A 21,981-nucleotide genomic window follows, 5' to 3' on the forward strand; every position below is an offset into this window, starting at 1 on the left:
CTGCGGCTTGCGCTGTGTGTGTGTGTATGTTTGGGTTTGTGTGTGTGTCTGTGTGTGTATGTGAGAGAGAGCAGCTGGTTTTGGCTAAGTGGCGATAGCTGCCGAATTAGGCTGTTCCTTCCCACCCCCGATGTGAGTGCCTGCCAAGTCACAGACGATTACCCCCTCGTTACAAGGCACTGATTTGCTGTAAGGCTACTTGCTTGCTACCTAATCCTTATTTTTTTCTGTACGGAGGGATGATATGGGTCATTTCTTCCCACTGGAATGGTATCACCGTGGTAATTATATTGCCAGGGTTTGCATGATGAGTCTGGTGGATTCCAGATTAGGGAGTCAGGAGAAGTGAAGGCAGGAGAAGTGAAGGCAGGAGAAGGATTGTTGTCTGTGTCATGGGACAGAGTGCTCTGAGCCGTCTCCCGTAAGCCTATAGCACGGCTGCACTCATCCAGTGCAATGATGTCTGCAGAATTCAGCCAGCGTTTGAGCCAAATCTGGATTTCAATGATGTTTAATGATGTGTAATTCATTTGTACCACATTCTCTATTTTCAAAAGAACATGCAGTGTGCCTTTCCATTTCATCATATCTTGGTTTGAAAAATGACCTAATTGAACATCTTTTCTTTTTCATTCAACTAAGAAATAGCTTTTTTTTCACTTATCTGTACGCTTTCTGTTTTTTTTTTCTCTCTCTCTCTCTTTCACTCTCTCTCATTTGCAGCAAACCCTGGAGAACAACCTGACCAATCTGGTGAAGAGGAACAGTGAGCTGGAGAACCAGATGGCCAAGCTCATCCAGATTTGCCAGCAGGTGGAGGTGAGTGTTGCCAGAAACCGGCCCAGCTCACCCGGACACTGGCCATTTGACTCTCCGAGATGGAGCTCATTCTTCATCCCATTCCTTTCTCTCTCTCTCTCTCTCTCTCTCTCCATCTTTCTCACAGACTCTCTCTGTCTCACTCTCTTTCGCTCTCTTAACTCCAGCTAGCTGTGGCCGGCTGGTAATCATGAGAACATTCATCATGATTTGGGAGCGCATATGACTTCCAGCTGAGTTAAGGGCTAACAGCCACAGCTGTCTTCTCCTCCTGCTGAGTTAAGGGCTAACAGTCACAGCTGAGTTAAGGGCTAACAGTCACAGCTGAGTTAAGGGCTAACAGTCACAGCTGTCTTCTCCTCCTTCTTTTGTCTTGCTGTTTTCCCTTTTTTCTTTTTTTTCATGTCACTTTTGCACAAACTTCCACTCTCGTATTGTTTCTACTTCTTCAGGCAGTTTTTTACAGTGTGACACTATCTTACACTAGGAAGAGATACGATTTACTATCTGTGTGTGTGATTCTGTCAAAATGGGGAGACAGTAGCCACCAGCAGCACACAGTAACACACTAGTCCATTGCCTCCGCACACATACGCACACACACACACAGAGGTACACACAACCTTGTCAGACTCCACAGATTAGAGGAGCTTGCTGGTAAATAACAAATGGAGGTCACTCCCAATGAAAACATCAGCGCTTGCACTATCTCTGCTGACATCTAGCAGAAAGGTATATCAGGCCCTCTGACAACCTTCCTATGCGTATGTAAGGCTTCGGAGCTGATATGCCCTTCCTCAGATAGTAAATATTGATGACTGAGACATTTGATATGGATTTTCCAGAGCGTAGATAGCAGTGCCTGTGGCAGGACAGACAGCATTTGCAGACGATGCGTGCAAGAAGCAGAGGTATAAGTGCAAGAGAGCAGCGACAGTTCCATTGATTTCAAATAATTTCATTGAATTCAAGCTTTGTGTGACTCATTCATCTCTATTGCATTGTCACGAAAAGCTAGGCTCTGAAATCCTTTATGGGATTTAACAAATTGAGTTATTGGCTGGAATAAATGCATTGGGAATATTTCAGATTTGATGAGCAAGAAAGATTAAAGTGCTAAACCACATTCTCATTTTTAAATTAAGTAAAATAAAAGAGCAGCCTTGCGCTTTAACTCGAGCCCTCATTTAAGGCCAATAGGGAAAACATGGTGAGTTGAATCTGGGACAACAGCATTTAATGACACTGTCACAACAAGCGTCCTTGCCACGCGCTGGAAACTGAGTCAAGTGACAAGTCATTGTTATTTTATTACCCCTATTAGGCAGGACCCTGGGAAACGGCTTGCGTAGCCAGCAGGTTTGTGTCCTTGCGTGAACCGAACAGAGGAGCGCATAAACACGGCTGGTTGACAAGCCCGAGGCAGACGGAACCCGAGGCAGCTGTGTCTGAGCACTGCCCAGGGTTCAGAAGAAATAGGCAAGCGACGCAATTTGAGGTGGACAAGGCATGGCACCGCTGTAGCACGCCACGTCTCTGCATGAGCCACATGACCTGTCTTTGTAGGTGTCGTTAGGATAAGCTGGCTGGTGCTTGGCAAGGTAGCCAACTCTCTTCCAGGCCGCACGGCCTCTCTCTCTCCACATCCTCCCCTCTGAAACTCAGGCAGTTCAGTCAATCATGCTGACGCTAAGCTTCGCGTTCGCTAAATTGGCCACGGGATTAAGGCTTAAAGGTAAATCCGACCCAGGAATTTATACATTTTTTTTTTTTATATCACCGAGAAGTGCTGTGTGCTATGCTGAAGCTATGCTAATTTGTCCCTGATCTGAAGAGTGTCATCTTGCAAACCTGGCCCGCCTGGCTCTCTCAGCCCCTCTACAGTCCGCCCCTTCACCCTCTCCTCTACATAATTCAGCCGTGCACACACCGCACTGAGCATGTGCCACGAGCTGTGGGCCCAATTATCAAAAGAAACATTTCCCCTCTCTGTGGCCGCTCTGCAGGTAGCCAGCAGCCGCACCTGAGCTGCGCTCAAAGGCATAGTGAATTATTCAGCACGCCGATGATACACACAACACAACACATGCAGCGTGGCACGAGGCAGCCGGTCGGCGGAGCTCAGGCGGCCGTGGCAGGTGGCGTCTGGAGGAGGGACGGGCTCCCAGTGAGGGCGCTGCTGGGCTGGTGTGCGTCCACCCAGAGAGACCCGCTGGGGAGAGAGGCAGGGGGTCCCTGCAGAGCTCTGCCCGCCATCTCCTCATGAGAGGAGAGGGAAGCCACACGCTGGTGGTTTTTCGCTTTGGCTGTCTGTCTGTCTGTGTGTGTGGGTATGTGTGGGTATGTTTGTGTTTGTCTGTGTGTGTGGGTATGTTTATGTCTGTCTGTGTGTGTGGGTGTGTTTGTGTCTGCTCAGCTCTCGCAGTTGAGGGCTCTTAAGACACTTCAGGGGTTGCCATTTCATGTTGGCTCGGTCAAGTGTGTGCCTTTTGTGGCACTGAGGGTCATTTTTACTTATTTATTGCTACTTTTGCACTGAACAAGGAATGCACTCAATTTCGTTGTACCTGTGACAATGACAAATAAAGATATTTAGGGCCCGAGCACCAACGGTGTGACGAGAGGTGCGAAGCCCTATTGTTTTTGGAAAGATTATTATTATTATTTGTTCACCTTTTTGCTATTTTTGAGGTGGTTAACATGGATGAAAAGTCTTGGAACTTGGCACACACATCTGGTATCTCAATGGCTACACAGGCATAAAGGCTTGGCCCAGGGCGTGGCCCAGTGACTCTGTAGCACCCCCTTGATCCAGTGGTTGGCACATACTTTCAGCTAGACACACCAAATTTGGTAGGTGTATGTATCTCCCCAAGATGAACAATGCATTAGCCACGCCCAACAGGAAGTGAGGTATTTGGGATTTTGTGCGGACTAAAATGTGATGAATTGTGATGCCAAAAGAGGTGCTTCCCATTGGTAAAAACGCATGAAATTTGGCACACACATCAAGAGGTACCGTGAATACACAGGGGAAAAGCCTTGGCACTGGGCTTGGCCCAGGAACTCCATAGCGCCCCCTTATGTCACTGTGACTTGTGGTTGGCATATAGTTTTAGATACACACACCAAATTTGGTGAGTGTGTGTAACTCCCAAAAACAATCAACTTTTGTATTAACATGCCATTAGCCACGCCCACAGGAAGTGAGGTAATTGGGATTTTGTGAGTTGTGGACATGACCAATTTTAACATACTCCTCCTAGACGGTTGATCCGATTCATGTGAAAGTCGGTATACATGATTCCAATATGCTTCTGATTCTAAATTGTGAAGCTTTTTTTGATATGTTGTAATTTGACGAAATGGCGAAACTATGAATTTTAATACCCTTCCACATAAACAATAAATGTGTCTTAATTCACCATGCATGGCTTGAAATGTTTTAAATATCACAGGTTATTGAATACCATGGTAATGACAATATTCACAAGCTCATAATCCATATTTGGCATAGTGCCACCCACTGGCAACAAAAAGAATGACAAGAACACTGATGTCACATGATAGATTTGAACGTAATCCTCCTAGACGGTTTGTCAGATTCATGTGAAATTTGGCAAATATGATGGCAAGATGATGCTGATGTTAAATTGCGAAGGGATTTTTGATATGTTGTAATATGTCATGATTTTAATATCTCACCATATAAACAGGAAATGTGTCATAAAGTCACAGTGCATTGAATGAATGGTCTGAAACTTCTCAGGTTAATAGATATTATGATTATGATGATATCCAGACACCCAATGGGCCTGCCTGGCATAGCGCCACCACCTGACCAAGTAGGAAATGTGCCAGAAATGGACAATGCCTTAAGTGATTCATCTGAAACTTTATAAAATATTGGATATCATTATTGTGTTGATATTCACACATATAATTCACATGCCTAGCATAGCACCACCATCTGGCCAAACAGGAAATATGCCAGAAATGCTCTATGCTTTGAATGAATGGTCTGAAACTTCTCAATTGAATAGATATTATGATTATGATGATATCCAGAGACCCTCCAAACAGGAAATATGCCAGAAATGCTCTATGCTTTGAATGAATGGTCTGAAACTTCTCAATTGAATAGATATTATGATTATGATGATATCCAGAGACCCTATGGGCCTGCCTGGCATAGCGCCACCACCTGGCCAAGCAGGAAAATGTGCCAGAAATTGGTAATGCCTTTATTGGTTGATCTGAAACTTTACAAAATATTGGATATCATTATTGTGATGATATTCACATGTGTAATTCACATGCCTAATATAGCGCCACCATCTGGCCAAAAAGCGTATCAGAAATGTTTTTTGCTTAAAATGAATAATCTGAAATTACTCAGGTTAATATATATTATGATTATGATGACACTGGACCTGCTTTGCATTGCGCCCCCACCTGGCCAAGCAAGTAAATGTGCCAGAAAATAACATGCAAAAACAAATAACACACACATCAAATATGTACATTTTACAAATGCACCACGTCGATGCTTTGTTGGATTCTGAAATGTCACGGGTTGCGGCCCACAGGTGCTCGGGCCCACCATTGCATCGCTTGCGGCTATATTCTATTCTATGCCATTACTGGGCCAAATTCAGCTGATTCCAGAAAAGGGAAAATATACTTTTTCCTACTCTTGTGTTTTTATTTTTTCATTGTGCTCTTCAAGAAGAGTGACTAGCCACTGAGTGAAAGCAATCCAGTCAGCTTACTCTAAATGCGCCGATAAGATGTCCCAGCAGCACCGAACAACTCTTTAATCCTGCGGGAGCCGTCGTGGAGAGAAAGACAGCGTTCCCGGGAATGCCGGTTCCCCACAGGCAGTCCAGCTTAGGCTTGTTTTTCCTCGTCTCACCGCAGAGCTAACCGCGTGCCGCTTGACCACCTGTGTTTTTTCTTTCCTTTGGCGGACAAGTTTATTTTGATACATCCCTGGTCAGTGCCCGTGGAAGTTGCAGTAGGAAGCATAGTACACACACACACAGACACACATACACAAACACACACACACACACACACACACCTCACACAGTCATGCAACTTTAATGCAGGCCCTGGAGTCTGTACACCACACAGTGAGAATGAGAAGAGACACATATCCAGTCAGGCACTTAGCTGCTTTTTGGTGTCTCAGTAACCTTACACAAGCATTTCAAAGTCTCCCCACTCTCTCCAAGTATCTCTCTCTCTCTCTCTCTCTCTCTCTCTTTCTCTCTCTGTCTCAGTCTCTCTCTGTCTCAGTCTCTCTCTCTCTCTTCACTCCCCTGGTTCAGTCTGTCTGGACAGAGTGAAAACCCACAGTAATTACTCTGGAGCCAAAACAAACAAGGTCACCATACAGTGTGATAGATGCACTCTAGTGTCTACTCTCTCACCTCCATCTCTTGTCATCTTCTGGGACTGTGCTAGAGGGAGAGAGAGAGAGAGAGAGACAGAGAGGGAGGGGTAGAGAGAGAACAAGAGAGAGAGAGAGACTTGAGAGGGACTCCAGTGCTCTAATGAGCGCAGCTTATTAATAGAACATCAGTGCCACGTCCTGCTTTCTAGCGTGCTGGAAGGTGGCACTTCTAAGAAGTCGAGGTGGGAGGTGAAGGACTTCCATTACAGCAGGTGTTTATGCTCCCTGTCTGCAGTTGGCTGGATGTTAGCAGAGTGGCATTATAGCAAGCTACGGGCCCCCATCACATCCAGTTTATTCTCCTATGCTTTCACTGCAGGAGAGCTTAAGTCTGACATATCCCCTACGTAACGCGCTGCCGACTTATCCCCCCCTCTCTGTCTCTCTCACACACACACACACACAAACACACATCTCTCTTGTCGCAAGCTGGGCTCCTCCTTGCTGCCAAAGCCCCGTCCTGCTGTTGACCTGCCGGTGGGATAAATCTGCCTAACGTGTCTCCGGGAGAGACGAATGCGCGCAGCTGTCAGAGACAAAGCGGCCTCCAGACAGCCGTGATCGCGGGCCAGAGGTGTCGCATGAATCTCCACCGCCACACGGGCCGCAGGGGCCGCCACTCCGGAGGCTTAAGGAGCTGACGTGACCGCCGGCCGACAGGGAGGGAGGGAGGGAGACGCCACGTGTACGGGAGCTGTGGTAGAGCCACATGGAAGCGCTGGGCACTTAATGTGCCCGTGGAGATCAGAGCTTGAAAGAGGACAAGGGTGTGTATATCCCAGAGAGAGAGAGAAAGAGAGGGAAAGAGAGAGAGAGGGAGAGAGAGGGGGGGGTAGGAGAGTTTATGTATGTTTGGGGGGGGGGGGGGTGCAGTACAATGTCACCATGGCCTCTGATAGGGAATCTATCAGTACCCGGAGAAAGGGGGCCATCAGTCGTCTCTGTCAGTGACTCTCCCAGGGTGCGGGGAGATCGTCCGATAGGCAAGTGATGGAGCTGCTGCCTCCCACAGGAGAGCCAACAGCCGAAGAGCCAATGCTACGCCAGCTAATTACCAACCCTCCCCCCCCGTAAAGTAGGAAGCCTGAAATGGAATTAATGGTGTGTGTGTGTGTGTGTTTGTGTGTGTGTGTGTATGTGTGTATGTATGTGTGTATGTATGTGTGTGATTGGGTGGGTGAATGAATTTATGTTCGTGTGTGTGTGTCTTTGTGCGTGTGTGTGTGTGCGTGTGATTAATACTGCTTAAGTGGGTTTTAACTAACATAATGAGCTTTGTGAAAACATTGCCGTGCTGTGTGATAGAGGGGGAATCAGGTCACTCTCTGGTCTTTGATGGGGAGTCGTAACCCTGTGTAATTTAGTTTTTCTATGGGTAGGGGTGGGGTTTCACAGTGGGAGGATTCCCACCATTGAAACACGAAGATCATTTGCATCCACAGTACCACAGAGAGAGAGTTGGTCTCTGTACGTGTACGTTAATGCTGCAGACACACAGACATTCTCCTGTCATTTCCGCCTGATCTTACAGACTGTCAGAGTTTCATCCATCCATCTCACGTCCAGCTCACTATGTGAACCAGTACCATCCTTTAACCTCCACTTTGACTTAGCAAATAAGAAAACACAAAATGTGTTAATAAATGTCATGAGCAGGCAGTTTATATTAGGTTAGGGATCGTTGTGACAATACAAAGTGATTAATGAATGTTATGTAATTCTTATGTAATTAAAGCCATGCAAGTATGTGATTAATACCATACACTTCTCTTGTCAGGACATAAGCAGTACATTTATTAATTAGTATTTTAATTTTCTAAGGACAGGGAATGAAAAGGGAAGGCATTTATCTTCCCAGGCATAAAGAGAGCTGAGCCACCTGTGATGAGTATGCCTGTTCTGCTCTGCAGGTCAACACTGCCATGCACGAAGCCAAGCTGGTGGAGGAGTGTGATGAGCTGGTGGAGATCATCCGGCAGCGGAAGCAGGTCATCGCTGTCAAAATCAAAGAGTCCAAGGTACCGTTCCCACACAACAATCACAGCTTCCTCCTTCCTCCTCCTCCTCCCACACACACACACACACACACACACACACACACACACAGCCATATCAGCCAACACATCTCCTCAAAGCTCAGAAAACGCCTGCTTTGGAGGCACCCCATGACAAGAGCGGATTCTTTGGTCCTCTCACAAAGGCTTCGTCTCCACAGACGTTGCAGACAGACAGATGAGCTGGTTTAAGCTGGTGTGCGGTGCCTGTCAGCAGCGTATTTAGCTCATGCAGATGGCGCGGCTGCGTCAGCCTCCGCGCTGCTCGTCAGCACCTGTCTCCCGCCCCGGCCGCTCCACAGAGGGCTGTCATAGCCTGTCGCCGCACCCTCTAATGGGAACGGATGGCTGACATTTGGTGTGACAGCGACAGACTCTAAAGCACTTTTGCACGACGGCACCCCTGCGCCTCTCTTGGGGAGAGACTTTTGTTCAGGGGCTTTTGATGTAACCCCAGATTTCGCAAAGAGAGTTTAGCACAAAAGCGGGGAGAATTTGGTCGGAAAATGAGGGTGGTTTGCTCAGATTCACAAACCGGGCGATTGACTCTTATGAGATAGCAAAGGTCTGAAACTTCTGCAGGAACAGCGTTGGAGGCCCACAGACAGGCATTCCTGTAGCAGAACCCAGATCAAAGAAACAAGAAAGAAAAGCAAAAGTAGCCACATATAGTTCACATTGCCCCACTCAAAAGGCTCTCTCCACCACTGCAGCTCTATCTCTGTCAGCTTCCGTCCCTCTCTCTCTCTCTCCCTCTCTCTCTCCCTCTTCTTCCATCTCTCTCTCCCTCCTTCCCTCTGTATGTTTTGCTGTTCCCAGACCTAGGCCTCCTTAATCTGCCACAGCACTAACAAATGCTGGAGCAGAAGGCAGCCCCTCTTTCTGTATCAATCAATCAATCAGACAGACAGACAGACAGACAGAGAGATATGGCAGGCATGCAGACAGGGCCAGACCAGGCCACCGAGTCTTTCATCTGCTGCCCCTTAGGCTGCCGCTGGCACTGCTGGAGCTGCTGTCACTCAGGCTCCAGTCACAACACACCCACAACTCCTCTCCCCTCCTTTCTCTCTCCTCTCCTTTCTCTCTCCTCTCCTTTCTCTCTCCTCTCCTTTCCTCTCCTCTTCCCTCCTCTCTCTCTACTCTCCTTTCCTCTCCTCTTCCCTCCTATCTATCTCCTTTCTTCTCCTCTCCTCTCCTCTCCCCCTCCTCTCCTCTCCCCTCCTCTCCTCTTCTCTCCTTTCTTCTCCTCTCCTTTCTTCTCCCCTCTCCTCTCCTCCCCTCCTCTCCTCTCCTCTCCTCTCCCCTCCTCTACTCTGCTCTCCTCTCCCCCTCCTATCAGCTCAGTCTGTCTCACTGCTGCTGCTGCGGCTGATGCTCACATGACTCTCCCCAACAAACACTGACTTGATCTCAGAGGCTCATAGCAGGCCACAAGATTGCATTCGATTGCGGTCAGCAAGATGTGGCTGTCCGTGGCAATTTCCAGCGGTCAGGCTCTTCGCTGATATGAAGCCAATGCGAAAGCATGCAAGCAGATTATGCGCGAGGGGCAAGTGTTTCACTATGCGTTCTGACAGATGCATGATTCAACGCTGTTGATGCTCTCCAAAAGATGAGGCATTTCCGTGGCTTACGTCGTTTCAAAAGCACAGATGGGACTCGTGATGGACAGGGGATTGTGGAGTGCCTCTCTGATGGGCGCTGGGCATTTCCAGACACGCTGGTGTTTTTTCCTCTTTTCTTAGTCTGATGGGATTTGTTTTGTTTTGTTTTTTTTGTTGTTTTTCTTCTCAGTGAGGATTTGGTCGGCCCAAACTCCGAAGTGCTCATAATATCAGAAGAATTTCCCTTGAATCGCCTTTCATTCCACTCCTGGCATAAACACTCACACACACAAAGAAAGATGGAAAGGAATCAGCTTATTTTATTTGCTCCATCTGCAGTGGAAATTGGACTGTGGATAAACAGATAAGATAGCAACCGAAGAGAAATGCTCTTTAATTTGATGCCCTGGGACAAACAGCGGGACCCTGTTGCTCGTTGAGGTCATGCACCCGAGCGCACGCAACTCTCTGGCCTCAGGCGGGGTGGTCAGACGAACCGCGGAGAGACACAGGACTGAGGACAGGGCGAAACAGGCGCAGCCTCTCTCCTTGTTTACCCCATACACATCGCTCCCCGTGCCAGAGTTTGCCCACTGTGAGCCGCGTGTCGTGCCACCGCGAGGCCATGCAGAGGATGGGCCGCCGGCCGTTTGTCTGATTCAGCTCAGTGTTGTTATGATCATCGGAGTTATTGTTTGTTTTTTTGTTTGTCACGGAGTAGGTCAGATGTGGTCTAGACAAGAGTCCTAGACATTGACTAAGTGGAACACTGTTTACTGAGCAGACTGATAATCTTTTAGCTGACAGGACGTTCCCAGACAGCCTATTTATACACATGAACACCTCAAATGATGAGTATGGGCTTAGTGCTTTGCCTGTCCAAGTGTGGGTGTGTTTGTGTGTGTGTTTGACATGTATTCCAGTTGTTTATCCAAATGTGTGGGTTTCAACATTTACGTCTAATCATTTATCCGCAACCTTTTGTTCCTAGGAAGGGAACAAATGCTCACACCTGTGTTATTTGGGTGAGGTGTTAATGCATTGATCAGGCATGAGTGTCTGTGGAGACTTGCTCCCTCATAATTCCTGCTGTCAATGTGTGTGTGTGTGTGCGTGTTGTCAGGTGATGAAGCTGCGAAAGCTGGCCCAGCAGATTGCTAACTGCCGTCAGTGCCTGGAGCGTTCCAGCGCGCTCATCACACAGGCAGAGAACAGCCTGAAGGAGAACGACCACGCCCGCTTCCTGCAGACCGCCAGGAATGTGGCTGAGAGGTGAGCACTGAGCACACACACACACACACACACACACACACACACACACACACAGCCCCCAAGAGCAAGACCTCTTGCCAGTAGATCCAAATGTGAGCCAGGGTGTGTGGAACAAACTTTCAGCAACTCTGCACATTCTCTCCTCCACCCCACCGCCCCTCCTCTTCCAGCACCGTCTCTCTCTCTCTCTCTCTCTCTCTCTCCCCGGCTCCCAGCGGCACCCACCCTCTCCTGCACGTCCAGACAAAAGCCAGCATTCACCGCCCCCAGTCTTTCACACATGCTGTTTCCTGGCCTGCAGAATATGGTGCAAGACGTGTATAGTTGTTTCTGCCCCCCCCCCCCCCCTCCTTTTTTATTGAGCGGTTTTTACAATGCTAGCCTTGTCCGAGAAGCAACAAAGCTGTTAATACATTCGGCCTCTGCCAGGGCTGGACCATGTTAGTGTGAGGCTGTGGAGGGTGGACACTGCACTCACTGCCCTCTCCTCATCATCATCTTCATCATCCTCCTCTTCGTCCCCTTCCTCCTGTCTGTCTCTCCCACTGCAGGGTTGCCATGGCCACTGCGTCTTCACAGGTGCTTATCCCAGATGTCAATCTGAACGAGGCCTTTGACAACTTCGCCCTGGACTTCTCCCGAGAGAAGAAGATCCTCGAGGGCTTGGACTACTTAACAGGTGTGTGTGTGTGTATATTTGTGAGCGAGAGAGAGAGAGCAAGGGCTTGATTGACAGACAGAAGCACACAGGGAGAAAACAACCAACAAAATGAGAGAAACAAATAGACAGGCATGAAGGGTTCCAGGATCAGCAACACAGATAACAAGCTGACAAACTGAATATCAGCCTATGATGCGCCAGGCACAGCAGGCAGGCAAACCCAACCCTGTGGTCTGGCCTCCAGCTATTTGTGCAGGGAATACATGGTGCGCTAGAGTGCAGGGGGTATATGAGTTCACTTTACCCCACTCCAACCTTCTATGTTGATTTGCAGCCCCTAACCCTCCGTCCATACGAGACGAGCTGTGCACCGCATCTCACGACACCATCACCGTGCACTGGACCTCCGAGGACGAGTTCAGCGTCACCTCCTACGAGCTGCAGTACACCATCTACACCGGCCAGACCAACTTCATCAGTGAGTTATACACACACACACACACACACACACACACACACACTGATAGCCAGGTTTGTAAAGATATGTTTTTACATAAATGCATATTCGTTGTATATTATACTCAAATCTGTTAGAAATTGAACATTTAATTTATGCTCACACACGCTCACACACACAGACGTTTAACATTGTCTACTGCCAACCACCCAGCCAGCCGTGCCTAGCCCAGCCACACGTCAACAGTAAATCTCCCCCATTAGCAACACCCTTCCCCCAAGGCCTTGCGTCATGCCATCCCAGTAACGTAGCTTTTCCTGGAGAGATTTCCTCCTACGTGCGCTGTGGCCGTCCACGCCGCTGGCTCCCCTCATCCAAAACGCACTCAGGCAGGCGAGTTCATCAGATCATGCCGTGCTGTGGCAGAGCCAGCTGAGCCTGACGGGCCTTCCGGTCTTACGTAACCAGGCAAGACTGGCAAACACCACCCTCCATTCCCACACATACACAGCCCTGCTCAGCCTTCCTTGACTCCTTTATTTCAAAAAAGCAAATACAGTGTGAATCCCTTGGCTGGGCTATCTAGCTGAAAAAGTCTCAGTGTGTGTGTGTGTGTGTGTGTGTGTGTGTGTGTGTGTGTGTGTGTGTGTGTGTATCTGTGGCCCAGTTTGCAGAGTGTGTTTATTTACTGAAAGATTCATGGTAATCTGATAAGAGAAGAGAGAATCATTTGACAGCTGTGAACCATAGCATGTGAGAGTGTGTCTGTGTGTGTCTGTGTGTGTGTGTGTGTGTGTGTGTGTGTGTGTGTGTGTGTGTGTGTGTGTGTGTGTGTGTGTGTGTGTGTGCGTGCGTGCGTTTGAGGGATGGAGAAAGAAAAGCTGTTAAGGATCAGTGACACTAGGACAGGACTATAGAGTGAAAACTGATAACAGCTTGGCAGAGGAAGGAGGTTCACTCTTTCCATTTCTCACTCCGTTTCCTTTACCCCTCTCTCTATCTCTCCATCTCTCTAGCTATCTCACGCATTCCTATTTTTCTCTTCTCTCCCTCACTTTTGGCCCGTCCATCCATTCACTATCAGTCCCCATCTGTGACACACCATCTTGCTCCCTCTTTTTTCCTCTCTGTATCGTTCTTTATCGTTCTTTTCCTCTCTCCCGCACTCTCTCCTCCTCCCTTCTTTTCCTCTCTCCTGCACTCTCTCCTCCGTCCTGCTCTGCCAGGGCAGTCTGCTCCAGCCCACACACGCTGTGAGGCCTCTGAGAGCCGAGTGAGTGAGCGAGCGAGAGCTCCACTGAAGAGACACATGGGGGGGGGGGGGGGGGGGGGGGGGCTGCAGAGTCTCCGCTACTCCCTGCCGCCGCTGCCACTGCGTCCCCGGGAGACCGGCGCCAGAGAGAGTCGGCGAAATGGAGAGAAACACACAAATGTTTGTTTGTCCTCGTCTATCCGCCAGGCACGCTTCTTCTGTGCCATTGCCTCTTTGCAGAGTGCCTTAAACGAAAGCACTAGCACTTTATCAGCTGCGATTGCCTGGCGCTCCCAGGAGAAGCCATGCGATCCGCACGACTGTTTCTCCGACTGCTGCGACTGACTGTGCGGGTCAGCCAGAGTGGCTCACATCCACACAGTGCAGGAAACGGCAAGGAAGACATCAGCACCAATCAGGAGCTGGCAAACGCCTTCGTTTTTTAAAACGAATTAAAGGCCTATTAGATTCAATTACGTCCGGTAGTAGGAAGTAACGTTTTGTTTTCATTTTGCTTTCTAACATCGATCACTGGCCTCGCGGTAAATAAAGCATGTCTTGCAGAGGTGACCAGATCTAGTGGCCAGATTGCTGTAAACAGGGAAACGCAGCTTGTTCATGGGAACGGCTTTTTTTCCGGGTCAGACCAAAGTAATTAACTGGCTGGCATCCGTACAGAGGCAACCCTCGGCGCTTAATTAAAGAGACAGAGAGCCAGCTCAATTAGCGGCGTCTGGGAAAGCTCTGGGTTAGCGTTGGAGGCTTGATCTTCCTCCTCCTCCTCCTCCTCCTCCTCCTCCGCCAAATCCTCCCTCCTCCTGTTCCTCCTTTCTCCTCCTCCTCCTCCTCCTCCCTTGTGGTCCAAGGATTTCAATTATATGGGCAGATCATTGACCACAGTGACCACAGTGACCACAGGGGCAGCTTGTGGCCCAAACCTCGGCCCTCGGCATCGGCTCCTTCGGCCCGCATCTCCAGGGCCGTGCCTCGCCATTAATTAGCACTGACGTTAGCCGCCGCTCTTTGGCCTCGAATCTTCTAATGACTTTGACTCTGGAGTGCTGCTGTGTTGTGTGCTGCACCCGGAGCTCTGACACACATGCGGCCGCTCCCCTGACCTTATTTGAATGGTTGTTTAATGGCCCTGTTCGACCAATGCAGGTGGTGGCATCTGCCCTAACCCTCAGTGAGGTGTGAGTAATTACTTTTTTTTGGTTAAAATGTCAGCGTAGTCACAATGTTTCCAGCGCCACTCCTCATTTCTCACTTAGCTCAGTGATACATTTTTTATTTTATTTTTTTTGTTTTGTTTTGTTTTTGTTTTTGTGCTACTCAACATGCTACAAAGCGACATTTCTGAGCAAGGCTCCCCTGCTAGCCCTGTATCTTTCCTTCATTAGCACAGTGGTGTAGGTGAGACCTAGTCGCAGGCACGTGGATGAACTCTGCGTCCTGAAGTCTTGTGAAAGGCAGTCGTGTATCACTCTTCCTTCCTGTGAAACAGCGGGAGCTGGATGTGTGATTCATATAAATTCATGGCTAGAGCCCTCAGAGGACCTCACACTCCCCTGAAGCGTCGATGGAAGAGCCTATCGTGGTCACCTGCTGGCTGCCGTGCTGGAGAGGGGTGATGGAGAGATGGGAGAGGGGTGATGGAGAGATGGGAGAGGGGTGATGGAGAGATGGATGCTTTATTCGGCTTCATGCCAGTTGCTTTTTCTGCATTGTCCACCTCAAAGTTGGCAGAAAGACTGGCACTTAAGCCAACGCCTCCCCCAGCAGCTTTAAAGCCAGTTCAACAGCTCTCTCTGTCTCTGTCTCTCTCTCGCCCTCTTTCTTTCTCTTTTTTTCCTTTCTCTCTCTCTTTCTCTCTCTCTCTCTCTCTCTCTCTCTCTCTCTCTCTCTCTCTCTCTCTCTCTCTCTGTGGCAGGGCTGGGAGCGGCTGGCGGGGGCCTCGCGCTCCCTTTCATCTACTGACAGAGGCAGGCAGGCAGGCAACAGACAGACGCGGGGAGTCTGGGAACTGATTCCCTCTCCTCTCTATCTCTCTCTCTCTCTCTCTCTCTCTCTCTCGTTCTCTCATGCGCCCATACACTCTCCTCCTCCTTCATGTCCCGTCCTCTCTGCCTGTAACGACACAGGCTCTCCCTCTTATCTGCTGCGCTTTGATGTCTCTCGCAAGGCATTGCGTGGGGCAGTGGCAGAATACGCTGTGTCTATAATATAGGCAGCGCTATTGTAGTTTGCACAGCTAATTCAATGCATCAAAGGGCCGATATTCAAAAGCATATTACATTTGTGACAGGAACTCATTTAAATGTCCTGAGTGTGTCCACACACACACACACACACACACACTTGTTATACAGTAACATTTTCTGGGCTTTGTCTGATTTTTTAGTGAATAGGAAATGAGTTTTAAGCAGCAGAGTCAGATTCTTTAGCCTTGTGCTGTCATGCCAATAGTCCAACTCTCCCATTTGCTTCCCCACCCCCTTACCAAGAATCCAAGAGTCTTTTCTCTCCATATTTGCGTCATGTTAAGAATTTTTATTTACAAGCAGCCATTGTTATTACTTATACATGCAGTTTGCCATCCCTCTCAATAATTCAACAGAAGTCCTTGCCAAGAGGGACATTTAAGTCTAGCCTGAAAGCATCTTTTTTCTCTCTCTTCTCCGCTATCTACAGGCACAGGGCAGTTTTCCCCAAGGGAGAGTTTAGACAAAGAGGAGTGTCATAGCAGATTCCTCAGTCTAACACTAGCAAATTGCAGTAATGTTCAAAAGTACTCAGTGATTACATTTCAACCACTTGAAATCAGCTCTTCGCTGCCACTGATTTGGACAGAAACTATGCGTGTTTGTGTGTGTGTGTGTGTGTTTGAGAAGGGTTTTTTGTATGATGTGCTTTTGAATCAGTTGAACTAGTGTTTATCTAAGCACACCTGAGGTTTGGATGACAGACACACCTTACATGAACACACATACACACACACACACACACACACACACACAAACACACTTAACACACACACGCAATCATAAAGCTGCACATTCTCAAACACACAGAGCCAGCGGGCCTCATGGCTCAATTGATTGTCCCCCATGGGTTTCTCTGTGCAACGCTCTGCCATTAGAGTGCCGATGGAGGCGGCTTTTCACATGCGCCCGTTTGCCTCGGGGGCACAACACACAATGAGAATGCCCGCCGAGACCCATTGCCATACGCCGCCGACATGTGTGCTGTGTGTTCAGCCAGATGGATCAAAAGGTGTGGGGGCCTATCAGCATGCCACCCCCCCCCCCCCCCGTTCAGCTAACCTCAAAGCCACACACACCCTTTGTTCTCAGTCAGAGCTCCGGTCCAAATGAAATGTTTCATATGTACTGTGTGGCCTTCAGGATAGTGCAGGAGCAGATAGATTATTTACCAAGGCAAGCTGAGAGGTTGTCAGTCCTGTTAAATCCTGGAGAGGGGGGATATCTCTGTTGAGCCATCACATTGAAGTAATCCATGGGAAATGCTACAAGGTGCTTTTTGATTGGGTACAAAGGCTAATACAAAGGCAATGGCCATTGCAATTGGATTTGTTTTCTGGTGCAGAATGAATGTGTGCATTTCCCTCTTCCCTCGATCAGACTGCTGATTTGGTGCCAAGGGTTTCTTGCTCACACAGTGTTTGTGCCTTTGTCCCGGGCAGGTTTGTATAACTCGGTGGACAGCTGGATGATCGTGCCCAACATCAAGCAGAACCACTACACTGTGCACGGCCTGCAGAGCGGCACGCGCTACATCTTCTTCGTCAAGGCCATCAACCAGGCCGGCAGCCGCAACAGCGAGCCCGCCCGTCTCAAGACCAATAGTGAGTACCCAGTCTGCCCATCCCAGACACACTAGCACACCAGAAACACTGGGCTACACTCCGAATGGAAGATTCTGGAAGAATTAGTGGTTGATAATGAGTGGCCTTCATCTGTAGTTCTGCAGAATGTTACTGAGGGTCTGTGTAGTAAGGATGTTTTGAAAATAAATAATAAATAAAACATTACGGATGTAACTGCATGTCCTTCTGTGTAAGTAGTACTAAGCATATAGTATGTAACTATAAGAAAAACTGCTCTCCTCCATCATTCCTCCCAGAGCCTGCAGCTCAGCACTGTTCTGCCTTTGAGAGCTTGTCCTGTCCTGGAGGAGTGCTACTGAGGACTCGTAATTCTCCCAAATTCAATCAGTCAGCCTTTTGGCTGCTGTACTGCCTGCCTGCCCCACCCCTCCCCTACTGTACTGTGAGATCCTCTCTCCTCCCCTCCCCTATCCTCCGCTCCGCATGCTCTCTCGTATGCCATCAGCCCTCCATCACGGGCAGCCACCCAAGCGTGCTGATAATGCCATTAGGTGTAGTGTTCCCCGCCTCGCCCTTGTTGGCTCGCAGCAGGCGGCAGGTAGCACCCACCCCCCTCCAACCCATAACTGCCCCCCCCCCCCCCACCTCCCCTCCTCCTCCAACCCCATCCCCACCCGGTCACTCACATTACACGCGATCACAGCCCCGGCCGGCCTCCTCGCACGCCCCGAGTTCAATTACTTTACAGAATGGCCTGGAACCAGGGCCTGGTGGCTGACTGCATTAAAATGGATTATTGCATCAGAGGCTTTGCGGAGTCACCCAGGGAGGGGAGGGGGCAGGACCGAGAGTGGGGAGGTTAAACGCGGGCTATCTGGAAGCAGCAGCAGCAGCAGCAGCAGCAGCGCCTCCTCCCTTCTCCTCTCCTCTTTCTCCTCGCCTCCCTCCATTTTTCTTGTTCTACCTCTTCCCTCTCTCTCTCTTTCTCTCTGTCTCTGTGTCTCTGGCAGCCATTTATCAGCGGGCCCCACAGAAGAAGGCTTTCGCCGCCTCGCTCACATCGCTCGACTGCGGCGCCTGAACTTCTTCTGCGTTAAGGAGGTGTCACTCAACCTCTGCGGCCTCTCTTCTCTCACGCCATCACTCTTTCCCTGCCTCAGACACTCTCCTCCCTACACACTCCCACCCTTGTCCTCTCCATCTTCTGCAGATTATTCCTCCCTGTGTTTCTCTCTCTGTTCCCCTCTTTCCCTGCCTCTGACTACTGGCCTCTCTCCCTCTCTCTTCCCTTTATCTCTTTCTCTCTCCCTCAGTGTGGGGTCTTTTTTGCACTCTACCATTTCAAAAGCAGAATAAATTCTGTTTGAGAGCATGAAAGAGAGAGGGCGAGTGAGAGTGAGCGTGCGCTGGTGTGCCGTGTCCACCCACCTCTCCGGGGTTTGATAAAGACAAACCTCCCCTGCTCCCAACCTGCCACCGCCTCTTCCTCTAATGCCGAGCCCAGTCGGGCGAGCGCCAGGGCACATCGCACATCACACACACACACACACACACACACACACAGAGAGAGAGACACCGCCACCGCACAATCTAACAAGGCCCAGAGGAATTTAAAAACACACACACTGTATTTCATACTGTCAGCCTGTTCTCTGGCAGCAGTGTGCCGAGGCAGAGGGAGGCAGACTGGAGGATAAGCCGGGTCCCTGGAGCGCAGTCAGACGTGCAGCGCTCTCATGATACAAGCCACCCCCTCAGATAGGATCCTACCTGCCGTACACAGCCGTCTGGACCTGGCAGGTGTTTGCCCCCCCCCTGCAGTGGTCTCTGTGGAACCTCCTCCAGGTATCCCTCACGCTCGTTCTCTCGCTCGGCTCTCTCTCTCCTGCAGCTGTGGCTCGCGCCCATCTGCCCACCTCCGTCTCCGGGGGAGGTGGGAGTCCTCTGCTCCCCTCGGCTGCTCTCTCCAGCGCCCCCTCTCTGGCCCCCCACTCTCTCCAGCGCCCCCTCTCTGGCCCCCCACTCTCTCCAGCGCCCCCTCTCTGGCTCCCCACTGCTGGACCGGGCCCAGTCAGGAGATAATGTTGCTGGCTTCATCAAGACAAGTCCTTGTGTTTACTTAGTGTTTATTAATGGAAGTTGGAAGCATTGGTGCAGTGGGAGAGCAACTGTGTCCTGCACCATGCAAAGGTCTGACTCTTCATGACTTGTGGTCGAGTCCAGTCCAGGGGCAAAACCACAGTTGCTAACTAAGTTGCAATGCAATTTCCCATTGCTAACAGGTTAGCAACTATGGTTTTGGGAAGCGCACCCCAGGTCGTTTGTCAGTCCTTCTTCTCGTCTCGCTGACCCTCATCTCCTGTCTGCTCCTCACTGCCCTGTCCATATGCAGTAGCACCATTAGCATGTTGGCCTCCTGTTCCATTTAGTCCCTCAGAGGCCCGGCTGAGCAGGAGGAGAATGGGGACAGAAGGTGTTGCTCTCTGTTCTGTCTTCATCTTTCTTACCTTCCCTGCCTTTTGGCTTTCTGTCAGTCTCTTGGCTTCATGTTGGGTGTTCCTTCCTTCTCTCCTGTCATTTTCCATCCTCTCTCTCTCTCTCTCTCTCTCTCTCTCTCTCTCTCCCTGTGCTCGCTAGGACTTCAGAGAACAGAGGAGCTGGGAGGGGTGAAACCTGCCTGGTGGCAGCGGAGATAAATGATTCATGTCTGATGAAGGGACTAGAGAAGAGTGTGTGTGTGTGTGTGTTCGAGAAAGATACAGGGAGAGTGAGAGACCCATCCACTAGTGTGCCCATTCTCTTTTATTTACCTTCTTCACTGCATTCAAATGGCAGCCGGGGCCAGCGTGACCGTGTTGTTAAGAGCAGCTCAGATCACGCAGAGGACAACGAGAGGAGGAGAGGAGGAGAGGAGAGGATGGGGGAGCGGGGGGTGGGGGGGGCTAGGGGGGGGGTTAGGGGCCGACATCAAATGGCTCTTTGCAAGCTTGTGTGCCTGAAATCAAAGTTTGGTTTCCCTCATAGCCTCACTTGCTAATGGGATAATGCCCTTCAGTAAGCCAGCTCCAGTAGCATAATGCAAAAGACGTCTAGAGGCCGGGCGTTGGGAGCAGAAAGCCGGATATTTCCTGCTCCTCTTCAACCCACCGCACTCCCACTCACCCAGTCATCATTTGGAAGCATATCATGATGCAACGCGGCAGCCACAGTCTTGCAGAATTCTGCCCTCTCACTGGGCCGGTGTGGGTGTGGAGAGGAGAGCAGTGGCTCTAGCATGGGGGCGGAGGGAGGTAAATGGGGGTGCTGAGCAGTCCACTCTTCACCACAGGGGCTTCTCAGCAGAGCGGCCTCAGCAAATTACTCTCTTATCGCGCTCACATCATCCTGACTGGATGGCCTGGACAGACGACTAAAACCACAAAACTGCTTATCCTGTGTCCAGCCCTCCTGCTCAGCATGCCTTCTACCTTTGTGTGTGTGTGTGTGTGTGTGTGTGTGTGTGTGTGTGTGTACACTGTGGTTATATTGTGTGTGCGTGTGTGTGTGTGTGTCGGTGTGTGTACACTGTGGTTATATTGTGTGTGTGTGTGTGTGTGTGTGTGTGTGTGGTGATGGGAAATGTACCATCAGCAGTGCTGGTGAAGCCTCTCTCCCCTCCCTGCCTCCCACCTGTAGAGCAAACAAAGAAGGAGGGAGCTCACACTATAGCCCAGGGGTACTCAAATAGAAATGATGAGGGGCCACAATTTTTTTTTTCAGTGACTCAAGGGGCCATTTATTGGGACCGTGTATGATAACGTGTAATAACAATATAACTTATGTATAACATTTATAACATATTTTATAACATAACATTTCCTTTTTATTAAAAACAAAAATATTATCTAAAATAAAAATATAATTTTAATTTGGGCATATATTAAAGACAGTGGGATTTGTTGAATTTTGGCTTTCATTTCCTCTTTTTCTTTGCCTTCAAGCAACGTGTCCATCACATCAATCATGCATTCTTTCATCTCTGAATCCGTGAATGGCTTCATGTGCTTCGCCAAAACCCACGCTACTCTGTAAGGGAGCATTGTGTTGCCTTTTGCTGCTTTGTCAAAGAAGTGTGGAGGATTCGGTTGGATGTATGATATGATGCTTTAAGAGCATTTAATTTTGTTCTGATCTTGGAGTTTTGCGGAAATGTCTCTTCAAAATGCTTGTGTTTTGATTCGTAGTGTCGCTTCACATTGCTTAGTTTTATTGCCGCGACAGATTCTTGACATATTAAGCACAGAGGGCGAGTGCTGGACAGTGGTAGAAAGAACGCAAACCTTTCTGTCCACTCTGGTTGGAACTGGTGGTTTTCGCTGTCAGTTTTCTTTTTGGGGCAAATTTCGAGCATGCCATTACGGCTCCGGTCGGTAAACGTGTGACTGCTGCTGAGAGTGACTGGGGCCATCTCAATGCCAAGTGTTCTAGCCTTGCTAGGACGTGAAACGCCTGGTGATTGGATACTCCACGGAGTTCACCAAAGAGTATCCAATCACTGGGCGTTTCACGTCCTAG

At 49.4% G+C, this 21,981-nt stretch overlaps 1 protein-coding gene across 1 annotated transcript in view; it reads left to right on the forward strand.

The window, feature by feature from the left end:
• The window catches only part of mid2 (midline 2), a 97,265-nt gene that overhangs the window by 71,015 nt on the left and 4,269 nt on the right, over positions 1-21,981 (forward strand). The window contains 6 exon segments of the mRNA XM_042074451.1: positions 724-819; positions 8,188-8,295; positions 11,062-11,210; positions 11,762-11,889; positions 12,206-12,349; positions 17,284-17,445. Coding sequence (XP_041930385.1) covers positions 724-819; positions 8,188-8,295; positions 11,062-11,210; positions 11,762-11,889; positions 12,206-12,349; positions 17,284-17,445 — 787 coding nt within the window.

Source organism: Alosa sapidissima, chromosome 20, assembly GCF_018492685.1.
Source record: "Alosa sapidissima isolate fAloSap1 chromosome 20, fAloSap1.pri, whole genome shotgun sequence".
Taxonomy (NCBI): domain Eukaryota; kingdom Metazoa; phylum Chordata; class Actinopteri; order Clupeiformes; family Clupeidae; genus Alosa; species Alosa sapidissima.